The sequence below is a fragment of the Equus przewalskii genome, chromosome 27 (assembly GCF_037783145.1).
Source record: "Equus przewalskii isolate Varuska chromosome 27, EquPr2, whole genome shotgun sequence".
In the NCBI taxonomy this organism is placed as follows: domain Eukaryota; kingdom Metazoa; phylum Chordata; class Mammalia; order Perissodactyla; family Equidae; genus Equus; species Equus przewalskii.
The window spans coordinates 10798785-10812445 of NC_091857.1; the positions used below are offsets into that span (position 1 = coordinate 10798785).

At 37.5% G+C, this 13661-nt stretch overlaps 1 protein-coding gene across 16 annotated transcripts in view; it reads left to right on the forward strand.

Annotated features, from left to right (window-relative positions):
- Positions 1–13661, forward strand: part of ROBO1 (roundabout guidance receptor 1) — a 1062925-nt gene that overhangs the window by 1032128 nt on the left and 17136 nt on the right. For all 16 annotated transcript variants that reach the window (XM_070597856.1, XM_070597864.1, XM_070597866.1 and 13 more), the window contains 2 exons: positions 1655–1903; positions 10755–11161. In XM_070597856.1, the coding sequence (XP_070453957.1) occupies positions 1655–1903; positions 10755–11161 (656 nt within the window). The remainder of the gene's footprint in view (positions 1–1654; positions 1904–10754; positions 11162–13661) is intronic.

The window sequence follows — 13661 nt, forward strand, 5'->3', positions numbered from 1 at the left end:
CTGACTTTTGCTCTTGATCATGACAAATGAGAAGGTTCTCAATCAGGAGGAAGGGTTTTATGGACGTTGGGACCACACAGAGATGTGGACTCCTGGAGAACTGACATGAAACACATGGTGGGGAGTGAGGAGAAGCTGGGAAAGCAAATGTGAGCCAGATTATGCAGACACTTGAATGTCTTATTTAGGCACTTAGATTTTATTCTCTAGGCAATTAGAGAGCTATTGATTATTTTGGAGCAAGCGAATAACCTGAGAGTGATTTGTAGTTTAATAACAATTTTGGAAGCAATGTGAGGATGGAGAAGGGAAGAGTGACTGGAGGCAAAGAGACTGATTAAAAGTTATTGCAGTAGCACATACAACAGATTTTAAACAGGGAATATATTCTGGAGGGTTTTTTTTTTTTTTGAGGAAGATTGGCTCTGAGCTAACATCTGTTGCCAATCTTCCTCTTTTTGCTTGAGGAAGATTGGTCCTGAGCTAACACCTGTACCAGTATTCCTCTATTTTGTATGGAGGATGCTGCCACAGCATGGCTTGATGAGTGGTGTGTAGGTCTGTGCCAGGATCCGAACCCGCGAACCCCGGGCGTCTGAAGTGGAGTGCATAAACGTAACCACTACATCACTAGGCCGGCCCCTGGAAATTTTAAAGAGATATAATAGAGATGAACTGGGGAACAGTTTGAGGTACAAGAGAGAGGAATAAGTCAAGATGACTACAAGATTTGTTTGGATGAGTGAACAAATTCCTCTTAGTTTGTGGATACAGGAAACATAGGAAAAAGTGTCAAAAGAGGGAGATAATGGGATTAGTAAAGTAAAAGAAGATACAAAGAAGTAACGTTATATGAGCATCAACTTTTCTGAGTTCAGGTAAACAAGGCAGATGGTGGAGAATGAAAGAGAGAAAGAGGGATAATAAGAACACAATTTATACAGTGCAGTAATTACTGCCATTCTAATCAATGACCATACGCCCTGGGGTAGGAGAAAAGACAAAGGCATGACTGTTCCCAGATCCATCTAGAGCTTCTGCAGAGCTCTAGCAGAGGAGTAGAGGGGGCGTTTTATTGTTTCTTGATTATTTTATTTATTGCGTTTTTCATTCACCATCCTAAATGCAAGATAACTACTTCATTTTGTGCTCAGCTGAAGAAATAGTGATCTATTATAATTTCAGAGGAACAGTGGGTTGTATTGGACTAAACAAGTTGATCTCCAATGTACCTCCCTCTGCAAGGATTTTCAGGAGTAATTTTTCTCAAAGTTTAGCATATCATCTCTGGGTAATCTGCAGGACCATCCTTGAGTCATGCTTTAGAGATTATGTTGAGTTGGAGGGATAGAATATATCGAACACATTTGAGAAGTACTAAGTTAAACTATGTTAAATAGATTTCCTTATTGTGTGACTTCTCAAAGCCTATCATATGCCAATGTAAACTGTAATCCCTCAGAGGAAAAATATTATATGTAGCAATTCATAAACTTGTGTGACAGTGAACTGATTTTTTTAAACAATACCTCCTTAGTGTGGCCCAGAACATTCAGATTTGAAAAGCAATTCAAAGCTGAGGTTCCTCCAGTTATACAAACATTTTATTTGAATAAGCTGAGGTAAATCCATGTGTCCTTGTAATTTATTTTAGCTATGACCAAGAAATGCCATGTCCCGTGCCACCAGCGAGGATGTATTTGCAACAAGATGAATTAGAAGAGGACGAAGATGAACGAGGCCCCACACCCCCTGTGCGAGGAGCAGCTTCTTCTCCAGCTGCCGTGTCTTATAGCCATCAGTCCACTGCCACTCTGACACCCTCTCCACAGGAAGAACTCCAGCCCATGCTACAGGATTGCCCAGAGGAGGTTGGCCACGTGCAGCACCAACCCGACAGGAGGTACGTTGTCACTAGCCTTCTTTGCTGACAAATCAGATAATTCCCACTCTTAAGTGGCGTATATAGAATGTGATTACATGAAGTAATTTTAATGTCACGTGAGCTTTTTTCCAGTATCATCACACAGTAAGCCCCCGTAATTAACATAGCAAGTAATATTGTTGCCCAGCACATTAGATTAATTGATCCCAGTGAACTTGCAACCATAAAATAATGTGCATTAATATTCACCCACTTATGATAATTGCATTCATAAACACATGGAGATCATGTAGTAAATATATGGGTTGCTAATCTTATAACATTTTATTGATGACAAGTGTTTTTGTATCTTAGTTTTCCTTATGCATGTGTAAGTTACTTCTTTGGTCTGTGGAAAATAGATTTTCCTCTGTCTTTTCGAATTAAGTCTGCAGAGTGATTTTTTCCCTCTTGATATATTCATTTTGTGTTGACCTCAGGTACCTTGATTTTGGTTGAGACATTAGGTTGGAATTCTTTTGTCCAAGTTACTAAATAATTTGTGTGTGTCTCAGACTTTTTTTTAATCTATATATTCAGCATTGCCAACCAGTACATTTTTGTTATACACAAATACTTGTCATTTCTACCACATAAAAGCTATCACTGCATCGTGTTAGCTCTTCTCTCATTGTTGATGATTTTGTTTGTACTATTTTATTGCCCTTGACAAATTATATTATATATATATATTACTCTCTATATTCCCAATATCATTTGAAACTGAGTATATTATTTGCCTCAGAAGATCCGCCTTCAATATTCTTGAATGAGTAACAAATTCTGGTTTACGCTGCTTGAATTCTGTACATTAAAATGGAGTTTGCAATGTTTATTAACAATTCTATCAGTAAGAAGTTATTACCAAATTCAAATCGTATGCTCTCTAAAATGAGGGAAGTAGTTAAACCTTCTTCTATGTGACAAGGAGGAAGTTGGATGGCCATACATTTAAATTCAATATTATTAACGCACGGAACTTCATGAAGACTGAGAACAAATAAGGCATCTCTTTTCCCTATTGAGGTTACAGATCATCTCTGCCACTCTTGTTCCAAGCAAATGCTAATAGAGGCTGTTAGCTCTGAGACGCCTTAGCATTCTCCTTTCATTCTCTCAAATTACCTATTTCTTCACTTTATCCTCTGTGTCACAAGTGGTACCCATTATCTTCTTCCTGGCAAGACTCATCTTTTGTGCTCCTATTGTCATCCTCTCCACCTTCCCTGAAAACAATAAAAAATCAGTTTATCCTTATCTATCTTGCCTTTCCAGCCTCTTCCACTTTATTCAATCCTTCTTCCTCTTCACGGTTAATCCGATCACTGTTTTAACTTTCCCTAGCCTCCTACCGTGCTCTTCTTTCCTCCTGCTCCTTAGGATTGTTTAACCACTTCTGCCTTCCTAATTCCCATTCACACCTCAGCCCACTGCATTCTGGCTTATACCATTTTGCCTCCATCAGGCTACTGAAAGTAACCTCCTAATGATCAATCTAAAGGCGTCTCAATCTTTTTTGCCCTTTTTCTTGAGCCCTACCATCATATTTTCATCTGGACATCTCAGACTACTCATGTCCAAAACCAAATTCTTTGTCTTTGCATTTGACCTTTCAAACTCGTTCTTTCTCCTCCTTTGTTGGCTATCTTATTTAGAATTATCAATTCTTATTTACCTGACCAACGTAGTAAAAATAAAGCAGGCATGGGAATAGGCAAAATCACAAAAAATACCTTTCCCATTTTGAAATCAGCTTGATTGTCCTATTGTTTAAAGACTTCTTTTACCTTCCTGCCATTCCTGAAATTAAATTATGCACCAAGTCACTTCATTTCTAACTCCAAAATATCTCTTGATTTTGTTCCTTTGCTTCCATTCCTACAGCTGCTAAGGCAGGCACTCAGTCCCTATCCCTTGAAATATTGCCATATCCTTGAACGGATCCCCGCTTCTCTTCTCTCTCCTGTTTGCAGTCCACTCTCTGCATTAACTTTCTTTACATACCAGTCTGGTAATGTTACTCCCCACTCAGAGTCAAGTCTTACTCTTTAGCCCAATATTTAAAGCCTTTTGCAATCCTTTCCCCTTTACCTACTTCTTCCCTCTCAGTTCTTCCACACATCCTCTTTTCTAATTAGTCTGTTTGAGATTCCCTGTATTTGTCTTAAACTCACCAACATCCAGGTCAGCATTGCCACTTCCTGGCCCACATAGGGCTGCTCGGGAGCTAGCAGGAGGGCAGGCCACTCTTGCCTCCCGTGGCCATCTGTCACCAAAATCCTCAACTTGCTTAGTGTCCTCTCTAAGCACGTGTGTCTTGTACATTGCTGTTTCTTTGATTGTCTGGCAAGCACTTCTCATCTTTCCAAGCGCTGTTCAAATGCATCCCCTCTGTGAAATTTTCCTCAGGTCACTTGACAAAACTCAACCATTCCTTTCATTTACTCTTCACATTTGCTATTTGTATTTCTGTTCCCTATTTAAATTAAAAGCTCTTTGAGGGCAAAGCTCATCTCTTACTCATGCCACTTAATTCCACAAAGCTTTCTTCAATCAGTATTTGATGAATGGAATCTGATACTACAGGAGAATTTGGAGTTGACCTACCCCCTGCTGTTTTAGGGGGATGAATACTTATATGAACTTGATGTGGGACATGTATAATTGGGAAATGTATTGGGTACCTACATTTAAAATCCAGTTTGACTATATTCAGCCTTTTATAAAAGATATGATTTTCAGTCTATAAAGAAATTAAGAATTTTATTTCCAGGATTGTTGCTGGGAATAATAATGGACACTAATAAGAAGAAGATGAAAACCTATGAAATGAAAAACTATTACTGCTCTTTTATGATGAAGGCATAGTAGATAGAAATTTTTGAAATACAGATAAACAAAATGAAAATACAAAACTACCAATGATCTATGTAGTCAGTCACTTTTAAGACCTCAGTAAAGATTTTTTAAATCCTTCATCTCCACAAACACTCACATTGTTTTGAATTTATGATATGCCAATATTATTTTTAAAACTACTCTTTCCACTGAACACTGTATTTTTCCATGTGATTAACTTTTTATTCAAGATACTTATGTTAAACAAATGTGTACTAGAATTTATTTAAACAATTCCTTAATGTTGGACATTTAAGTCATGTCTACTTCTTTGATACTATATACAGTACTATGCTTCCCATCTCTAGTTAAATCCTTGAGTGAAGCTTCTTCTCAAATCCTTCACCTATAGGGATGCCTGCCCCATCAGTAGATGACTTATGTTACTCACCATCCTGCCACTCCTCTGATGATGCACTCATTAGAGATAGAAAACTCTTTCTCTACAGATTTCCTTCTAGTGCTTCAGACCTGCATATCCAACTCCTTGTTCCCACAGATTTTTACTGCTTGGATATCACTCAGAGCGATGCACACATCTACATCCATAAAAGCACTGTCCTACTTCCTACAGCCATTTTCTCTTGCCTGTATTACTGTAATGGTACATAAGTGGTCTTGTCGCCTTTAACCTTGCCCCTTCTTCGCTCTAATCTTCCTGCTGCAGGCTGTGCAGCGGCATTTTCCTAAAATGCAACACTGATCACGTCTCTCCATTGCTTAAAATCTCTCAATGGCTTCCCGTTTCTCTTAGAATAAAGGCGAGATTCCTTAATGTAGCAATCAAGGCCCTTTTTGACTGACCCCTGTGAGCCTTCCCATCCTTACCCATTGCTGCTCCCCTCCTCACTGTTCTGTTGCCTTCACTCTAAGTTTCTTCTAGTTCCTGGAATGGGCCGGTGTTCTTACCCACCTCGAGGTCTTTCCATATGCTGTCCCATCTTCCTAGAATGCCATTATCCCCTCTCTTTTTTGGAGCTAACATTTATGTATCCTGTAGGTCCAAAATTAAATGTCAGATACTCTTCACAGAATCTTTCCCTCACACCCCAACTCTGAAAGAGGAGTCAAACCTATGTCTTTTCACAGCACATAGACCTCCTCTGGCATGGAGCTTTGTTAATTCTGCATTATCATTGCAAATTTAATTAATTGTTTGTCTCCTCCACTGGATTACAAGTCCCTTCAGTTAAGGTACATATCTATTTTATTTAGTTGAATGTCTAACATAGTGCCTGAGTTCCTGTTTCTATTACTGCCTAACAAATTACATAAAACAACCATTTTAGTTTACTCACAATTCAATAAATCAGGAATTCTGAAAGGATTTGCCTCAGCGATTCATCTGCAATCCACATGTCTTCATCTGGGCTGTTGGGGCTGGAAGAAGAACTTCCAAGTTACTTTCTTTACTCATGTGTCTGATGTCTCAGTGCTCCGCGGCTTTTGTCTGTTTCTACATGGGGTCTCATCATCCAGGGTCTCTCCACATAGTCCACACTTCTCATAATACAGGGATCTCAGGGTGGTAGCACTTCTTACATGGCAGCTGGCTTCTAAGTAGGCACGAAGAGAAAGTTGCCAGGCCAGTTAAGAGCTACATTCAGATCTGGCACAGTCTCACTTCTGCCAAATTCTTTTGACCAAAGCAGTCACAGGGTCCACTCAGGTTCAGGGGTGTAGAACTAAACCACCTCTCTTGATGAGGGACTGGCAAATTCATATTCCAGAAGAGCATTTGGGATGGGAGATATTGTTATGGACATCTTTGCAAAATGCAGTCTGCCATGGCCTGATACATAGTTAGCTTTATTATGTATGTATGCCTTAAAATGGAATCCTTCCATGGCTTAAAGTATAAAGCATTCCCAAAGCTGTAATTGCTTGTGATCCCTTCGGTCTCAGAATCTAGTAGGGTCTTCACCATAGTGAGTGCACAGTGAATGTTTAAAGAATGAATACATCATTTTTTACTTTTATGTTTATTGATTAGGGGCATATACAAATAGTGTGATGTATATCAATAGGAAATTACTGAACTAAAACCATTATAACACTACAATATTTAATTAGATAACATATCAGACTTGTTATAGATATTGAAATTTTGACATTCTAATGAACTTCTAGGCTATTCCATTTTTGTCTAAAACTTGGGAAACTAGGGGACCAGCATAATAGGAGTCTTTCTTCTCTCTTTTCAGACAAATATGAAAATAATATAATTAAACTTTTTTACATATATTGTTTCAAAAAGTGTCTGGTAATGTTGAGTTGACTGTAGCTGATAGTAAAAAATCTCTTGAAAAGTAAAAGTGATGTTCATATATGGAATAGGAAATTTACTCATATTTTATTAATATAGACAAACTGAATATGATATAGTGGGAAGGAAAAGAAAATAAGAAGGCAAAGGAAAATTAAATATCTTGTCTATTTACAAACTGGGAAATGGTTAATTATACAAAGTATTGAAGCTTTACCAGTTCTAGAAAAAACTCTCAAATGTATGCATTTTCCCCCTTTTGTCTTTTGCCTGGTAAATGGTATGTGGTGAACTATATAAACACCTGCTTTCATAAATTAAAGGCATTGTCCCCTTCTTCTCTTGAACACATTTATGAAGGCATCATTTTTGCAGGAGCCTAGAGTGTTGTGATTCGCAGTCATATACTTGTACATTATTTCAGAAGACGTTGAAACCCCTCAGGGGGAAAAATCTAGAGGGTTGAGGTTCATTTGTGGCAAGTCCCACTTGATTGCAGCATCTTGAAATAGCTTTTTGTTTTCAAATAGAATATATTACATATTTCAAACTGTACATGTTTATCACACATTCCCTGGGCTTGCCTTATTTGCAGATGGTTTGAATAAATTTTTCTGTCTTTGCTCAGCATTTGTACAGGGAGGTAGTAGTTAAAAGCAGCCCTTGTTTAGCATGAAGATGTTTTTGCTCTACAGAATGTGAATTATCCAAATAGAACAATGCCAGCATCCTTTTATAGTGAAGTTGGCTGTTCCACATCCCTTTATTGATGGTTAAAATAGTCCCTTTTGTGCTAAAAAGTCTTCCATGTCTTTAAAAAAAAGAAGTTTCTTGTGGTATTTTGGATGTGCATGGTGACAAAGACTGTAAATTGACTTTTAAGTATGGTGTTTTATTGCAGTCCAAATTAAACAAAGGTTTCCCTCCTATGTGTATAACACAATCCATATTGAAACAATTATCCATTTTAATCTCTTAAATAACTTCAGCTTTGGCACATTCTTCATATTTCTTCTAGTGCCACACACAGATGCATTAGAAACCACCCATAAATGAAAAATAACACATTATGTTGAAGAATGGTGCGTATGTATATACATATATGGATGTGTATATATATTATTATTACATATATGTGTATGTATGTGTATATATGTATGTCTATGTATGTACGTAATAATACCACTCCTAAAAGAAAGGTCATGACCTTGGAAATGAAATGTGTGATTAAATTCTACATTTGATACATACTAGTTGTGGGAACTTTGTCAAGCCCCTTTATTCCTCTGAATTTCAATATCCTCATCTATAAAATGGTATTAAAAGAAGTACCTTGGAAATTTGTCATGAGAATTAAGGGAGTTAATGTTGTAAAATATACTTAGCTACAAAGTAGGTGCTCAATAAATGAGTTAATTGTAGTATTTTAATAATACTCTATGTTTAATGCTTTCCATTTGTGTTAGTAAAACATGTTTATTGAAGTGTGTCAATTCACTGGGACGGAAAGCAGAAAACTCTTTTCGTTGAACCCCTCCCATCCCATCCCCAAAACTGTGTTATATTGAACTTCCTTTCTTCTCTCTATAGTAAGTCCCTTAGTTAGACCTTGAGCAGATCCTGTATGGTTTTGTTTGTTTGCTTTCCTTTCATTAAAGACCCTGTCCTGTACATTTTAAAACTATTCTCATACACTCCCAGACATCCCTTGCAGATTGCACCAGTCGGTGGCTATGGTGGTATGGAGTAAGGGGGCATGCTCTGCTTTTAACTACTTCTCTCCTCCTGCCTCTTTCAGGTGCATTCTCCTAAGTACTAAAGCAAGGAAGAGGAAACATAAAAAGGGCAAATTTAATGAGAATTCAGTCTTATTGGATAGCCCTAATGACTACTCTATCTCATTTTACTCTATGAGTATCATAAGGATAGTGAAGGAAGAGGGCTGGCGCCAACTTACCCCACTGATGAAGGACTCAGTCCTGGGCAGGCATTTGTGGTCCTTGACCAATTTAGCCACCACTTCAGTTGGACTACCAGTCAGCGGCATTTATGCCATATCGCTCCTAGTCTCCCAGGCTGTGGAGGTCACCAGATGACATTAGATCCTAATCTCATCTACCCTCCAACACTAGTTCTTAAGTTGGCAGGCTTGTGAGAAATCTATCCTCTTGACGTCTCAGGAGCACAGAATTTGATGAGGTGCTGTCATGACCCTTCCAAATGATATTCCCCCTTATGTCATCTCTTTAACCTTGCTTAGAGAGCACTGGAACTGTCAAAGAAGCCACTGACTAAGTAGTCCTTCGACTAGAAATCACTATATCTCTTCCCTTTATTGAGGTGCTTTCCTAATTAAGGAGTTAATCTCTTGGCCATTCTCCTTCCTTGAGAATAACTTCTCTCCATAAACCTTACTTTCCACTAACGTATAAACGCTCTCTACCTTCTCAGTCATCTCATAGTGACCGTGGGTGATGGTGTTGGATGGTAGTGGAAGGGCTGCTTCTAACTGGTGATGTTCTCCAGGGCTGTGGAGAGATGGCTGAAACTGGTTATTGCTAACTCTGCGAACTTTCGTTGTAGCTATCACTTCAATTTGTCCTCAGCTTTGGTCCTTAACTAATTCCAAGACATCAAGAAAAATGCTTTTAAGCATTTTATTAAACAGATAAGTGGAATAACGGTGAAAGCCATAGACTTGAAAATAGCTAATAACCTTAGTGAAGCTCATAAGTGAGTAATTCAGAGAAAAATTGCTCTTGGCTCCCATAGCACTTTTTTTCATAGAGTAAAATCTAAAGGAAATTGTCATATGCTGAATGTATAAATTTTTAACCTATGAAATTCTACTCTCTATAGAATGAGTAAATGAATGAATGGATTGAATGAATCCCTTTGCTTGCAATGGTGGGAGTGGTGATGAAAGAAAAGGGAAAGGAACATGTTTATATGTTTATTGAGCAATCTGTTTCAGGACTGATGCCATGTCTGTTGTCTTTGGTAATACGAAGCTGTCAATAATATCCCATAGGCTTCAGGACAAATACATAAGTATCAAAGTCAAAATAACTGCTACTTCTCTTTTTTTAACTGAACATATTCCAAACGGTAAAACACAAGGAGAACTACAGTTAGCTGAGTATATTTCTATTAAACATACTCTGGTTTCTCTTCAGATCGCATAAATCTTTCACGTTTTTAAACTTGAATCTAAAGGTAGCCTAGTTTGGAAGTGCCTCTGGTTTTGATTTTAAATTTATTAAAATCCAAAATAAGGGGCTGGCCCCGTGGCCGAGTGGTTAAGTTCGTGCGCTCCGCTGCAGGCGGCCCAGTGTTTCGTTGGTTCGAATCCTGGGCGCGGACATGACACTGCTCATCAAACCACGCTGTGGCAGCGTCCCACATGCCACAACTAGAAGGACCCACAACGAAGAATATACAACTATCCACCCGGGGGGCTTTGGGGAGAAAAAGGAAAAAATTAAAATCTTTAAAAAATCCAAAATAAAACTTTGTCACATTCTGATTTCCAGTTGTTTCTTCTGAACAAATTAGCTCCACAGCAGCAAAGATCAAATCAGGGTACTCGTGAATTTATTGGTTAATTTATTCTTTTGGGTCTTAAATAATGAGCTGAGCCATATTTGTTTATGTTTCTTCCTGCAGACGGCAGCCTGTGAGCCCCCCACCACCGCCACGCCCGATTTCCCCACCGCATACTTATGGCTACATTTCAGGACCCCTCGTCTCAGATATGGATACGGATGCACCAGAAGAGGAGGAGGATGAAGCCGACATGGAAGTAGCCAAGATGCAGACCAGAAGGCTTTTGTTACGCGGGCTTGAGCAGACCCCTGCCTCCAGTGTTGGGGACCTCGAGAGCTCTGTCACTGGATCCATGATCAATGGCTGGGGCTCAGCCTCAGAAGAGGACAACATTTCCAGTGGACGCTCCAGCGTGAGTTCTTCCGACGGCTCTTTTTTCACTGATGCCGATTTTGCCCAGGCGGTGGCGGCTGCAGCAGAGTATGCTGGTCTGAAAGTGGCCCGCCGTCAAATGCAGGATGCTGCTGGTAAGTTGTACGCTTTTCACCACGCTGGAAAAGAAAACTCAATGTGTGTATGTCAGTCGCTGATTATCTCCTATAATCTTATGTCCTATGTGAAATGCAGAAATTATTACTGTGTTTGGTTTTTTGTGGGTTTTTTTGCTGCCTAAGGAAACCAAGGTCTGAGAGTATGACATGACTTGATTATTTCCTTTTTCTTGACAAGACTTTTTAAATCTTCTATTTTATTTTTCTTTAATAAGTCCTATGGAATGGGTGAAGCTACCTGGGAAGTCTTCATTTTTAAGATAGTCACAGCAAATATATACGCAATTTCTTTAGGTATGCATATAGCCAATTAAACGAGGTTTGTGTTATATGGTATTTTTTTTTTTTTAAGATGTAAAAAGTCAACAGAATAAATTCGTTATGGCAGTTCTCTTATCCCATTTAATTAGACATTCTCTAGGAGAAATAAATATTCAAGGGAGACACTAAACCATTGGAAACTGAGCTATTTCTCCTTAACCCATTCTCTTCACACCCTCTCAATTAGAATATTAATTCAGCTGGAAAGATATAAAGATGTCTGTAACATACATACATTTTCAAGCATAAAGATGTCCCATACTTAAGGTAAACATTGTTAATCTAATAATTTGGAGGGCAAGTTAATCTGAAAACTTATATATGTTTTTTCTATTTTCCCTTTTCATTGCCAGTAGTCTGTTTTTATTACCATATATCCATTCCTATGTTTTAACCCATTTTTACTTATCTCCTACTCCTAACCCTGTTTAGAAAGTAAATAGTATGAGAAAGAAAAGAATTTAAATTGAAATCCTAAATTTATCACTTGATTTTCATTTCCGTAGAATGGAATACATACATATATATGTGTGTGTGTGTGTGTGTAATATATATATGTAATATGTATATACACAATCACACACACACACAGCACACACATATATATATATATATACACAAACACATTCACATGCACATTGTGTGTGTGTGTATTTCTGGTAGCCAAGATAATACAAATAATAGAATAAAATAATGTAGTCAGCAAGAAAGAAATACGTTTCTGAGACAGAAAAGACTATCACAACAAATCAATAACTGCTATTTTGTTGTTTTATTTTTCTTAATAATTTAATAGATAGTTTAATAACTACCACGTTGGTAGTTTTCCATGTTCTCCTCAGATATTGGATTGGTTATTATTTTTTGTCAGTGTTGAATATATTCAGAGAAAATTTAATTCACATCATGAAGTTATTTCTATATATAATTTATCAAGAATCTGTTGCAGGAAAAAAAAGGTCTAATATCTTTCAACATATTATTATAGAATGCATATTTATTTCAGCCCAGGCCTGTATTTTATGATATTCAACCAAATTTCCTTTTTTTCTCCCAGTAGCTATTGAGTGTAATAAAATAAATTTGCAAATCTACCTATCTTTCCTAATAAATAAATAACATTTAACTTTATATGTAGCTTTTGTTTCTCCTTATTTTTTAATCTTCTTTAAAAAAAATTAAGAAAGTGAAATTAAGCATCTCAAACTACTGCTTTCAGATTGCATTAAGGGTATGTTTCAGTTCATTAAATCAACGAAACATAGAAATAACGTTGAAAATTCATCTGTGAACGACCTTATGCCTCAGGGTCTATGAGTAGGAGATGGGCCTACACAATAGAATAAATAATGGGTTCAGTCTCAGCCCTAATTCTCTCTTTTCATGGATATGTAACTTTAATTGTAATAGTCTCCATCATAGCCAAAGAGAGTTTGGTTTAATATTTTATTGTATTGTAATTTAGCGGCACTTCTGGTTTTCATTTGGCTCATAATTATAATGAACTAAACATGCATTGGCCCCTGACTATTAAAATGTTCTTTTCAGGAAAGGGTTCTGCTTATCATATGACTTGAAGTTAATATGAATGAATAGTCCAATCATGTTGCTTCTCACTTGGCTGCATTAATGTCTATTATTTAATATGCTTCAGTTAGCATCTTTAAATGTGTTGACTTCACTATATGTGACTTATCCTGTTTATAGCCAAAAGACATGTTGTCCAGGTCTGTTTGAACTTTCTTGTGGTACAACAGAAAGTTCTGGATTTGTGTCTCTGGAATTTCTAGAAACCAAAATAGTGAAGGCCAAGTATAGGACCAATAGATATTGATTGCCATTATGGATTAAATATCTTGTGCCGTTGTAAAATACACAACATCTCTAAGACAGCCAGAGAACTTGAGAACACTGAAATGTACCATGTCCTATTAGCAAAGTGAGTATCACTGTCACCTGCAAGTACTGTCCCTCCGAAACCAAATAGCCAAAACCCACCTCTGCTGCCACCAAAAAACAGAAATCTCTGGAGGGATCACTTTAAGTGTATAGAACCAGCAAGTAAACACCTTGTGATAAAAAAGGGTGTAAATAATTTGGGGCACATCTAAATATGTGAGCTAGCTTAATTTCAGGCCACCTTAAGAGAAAATAA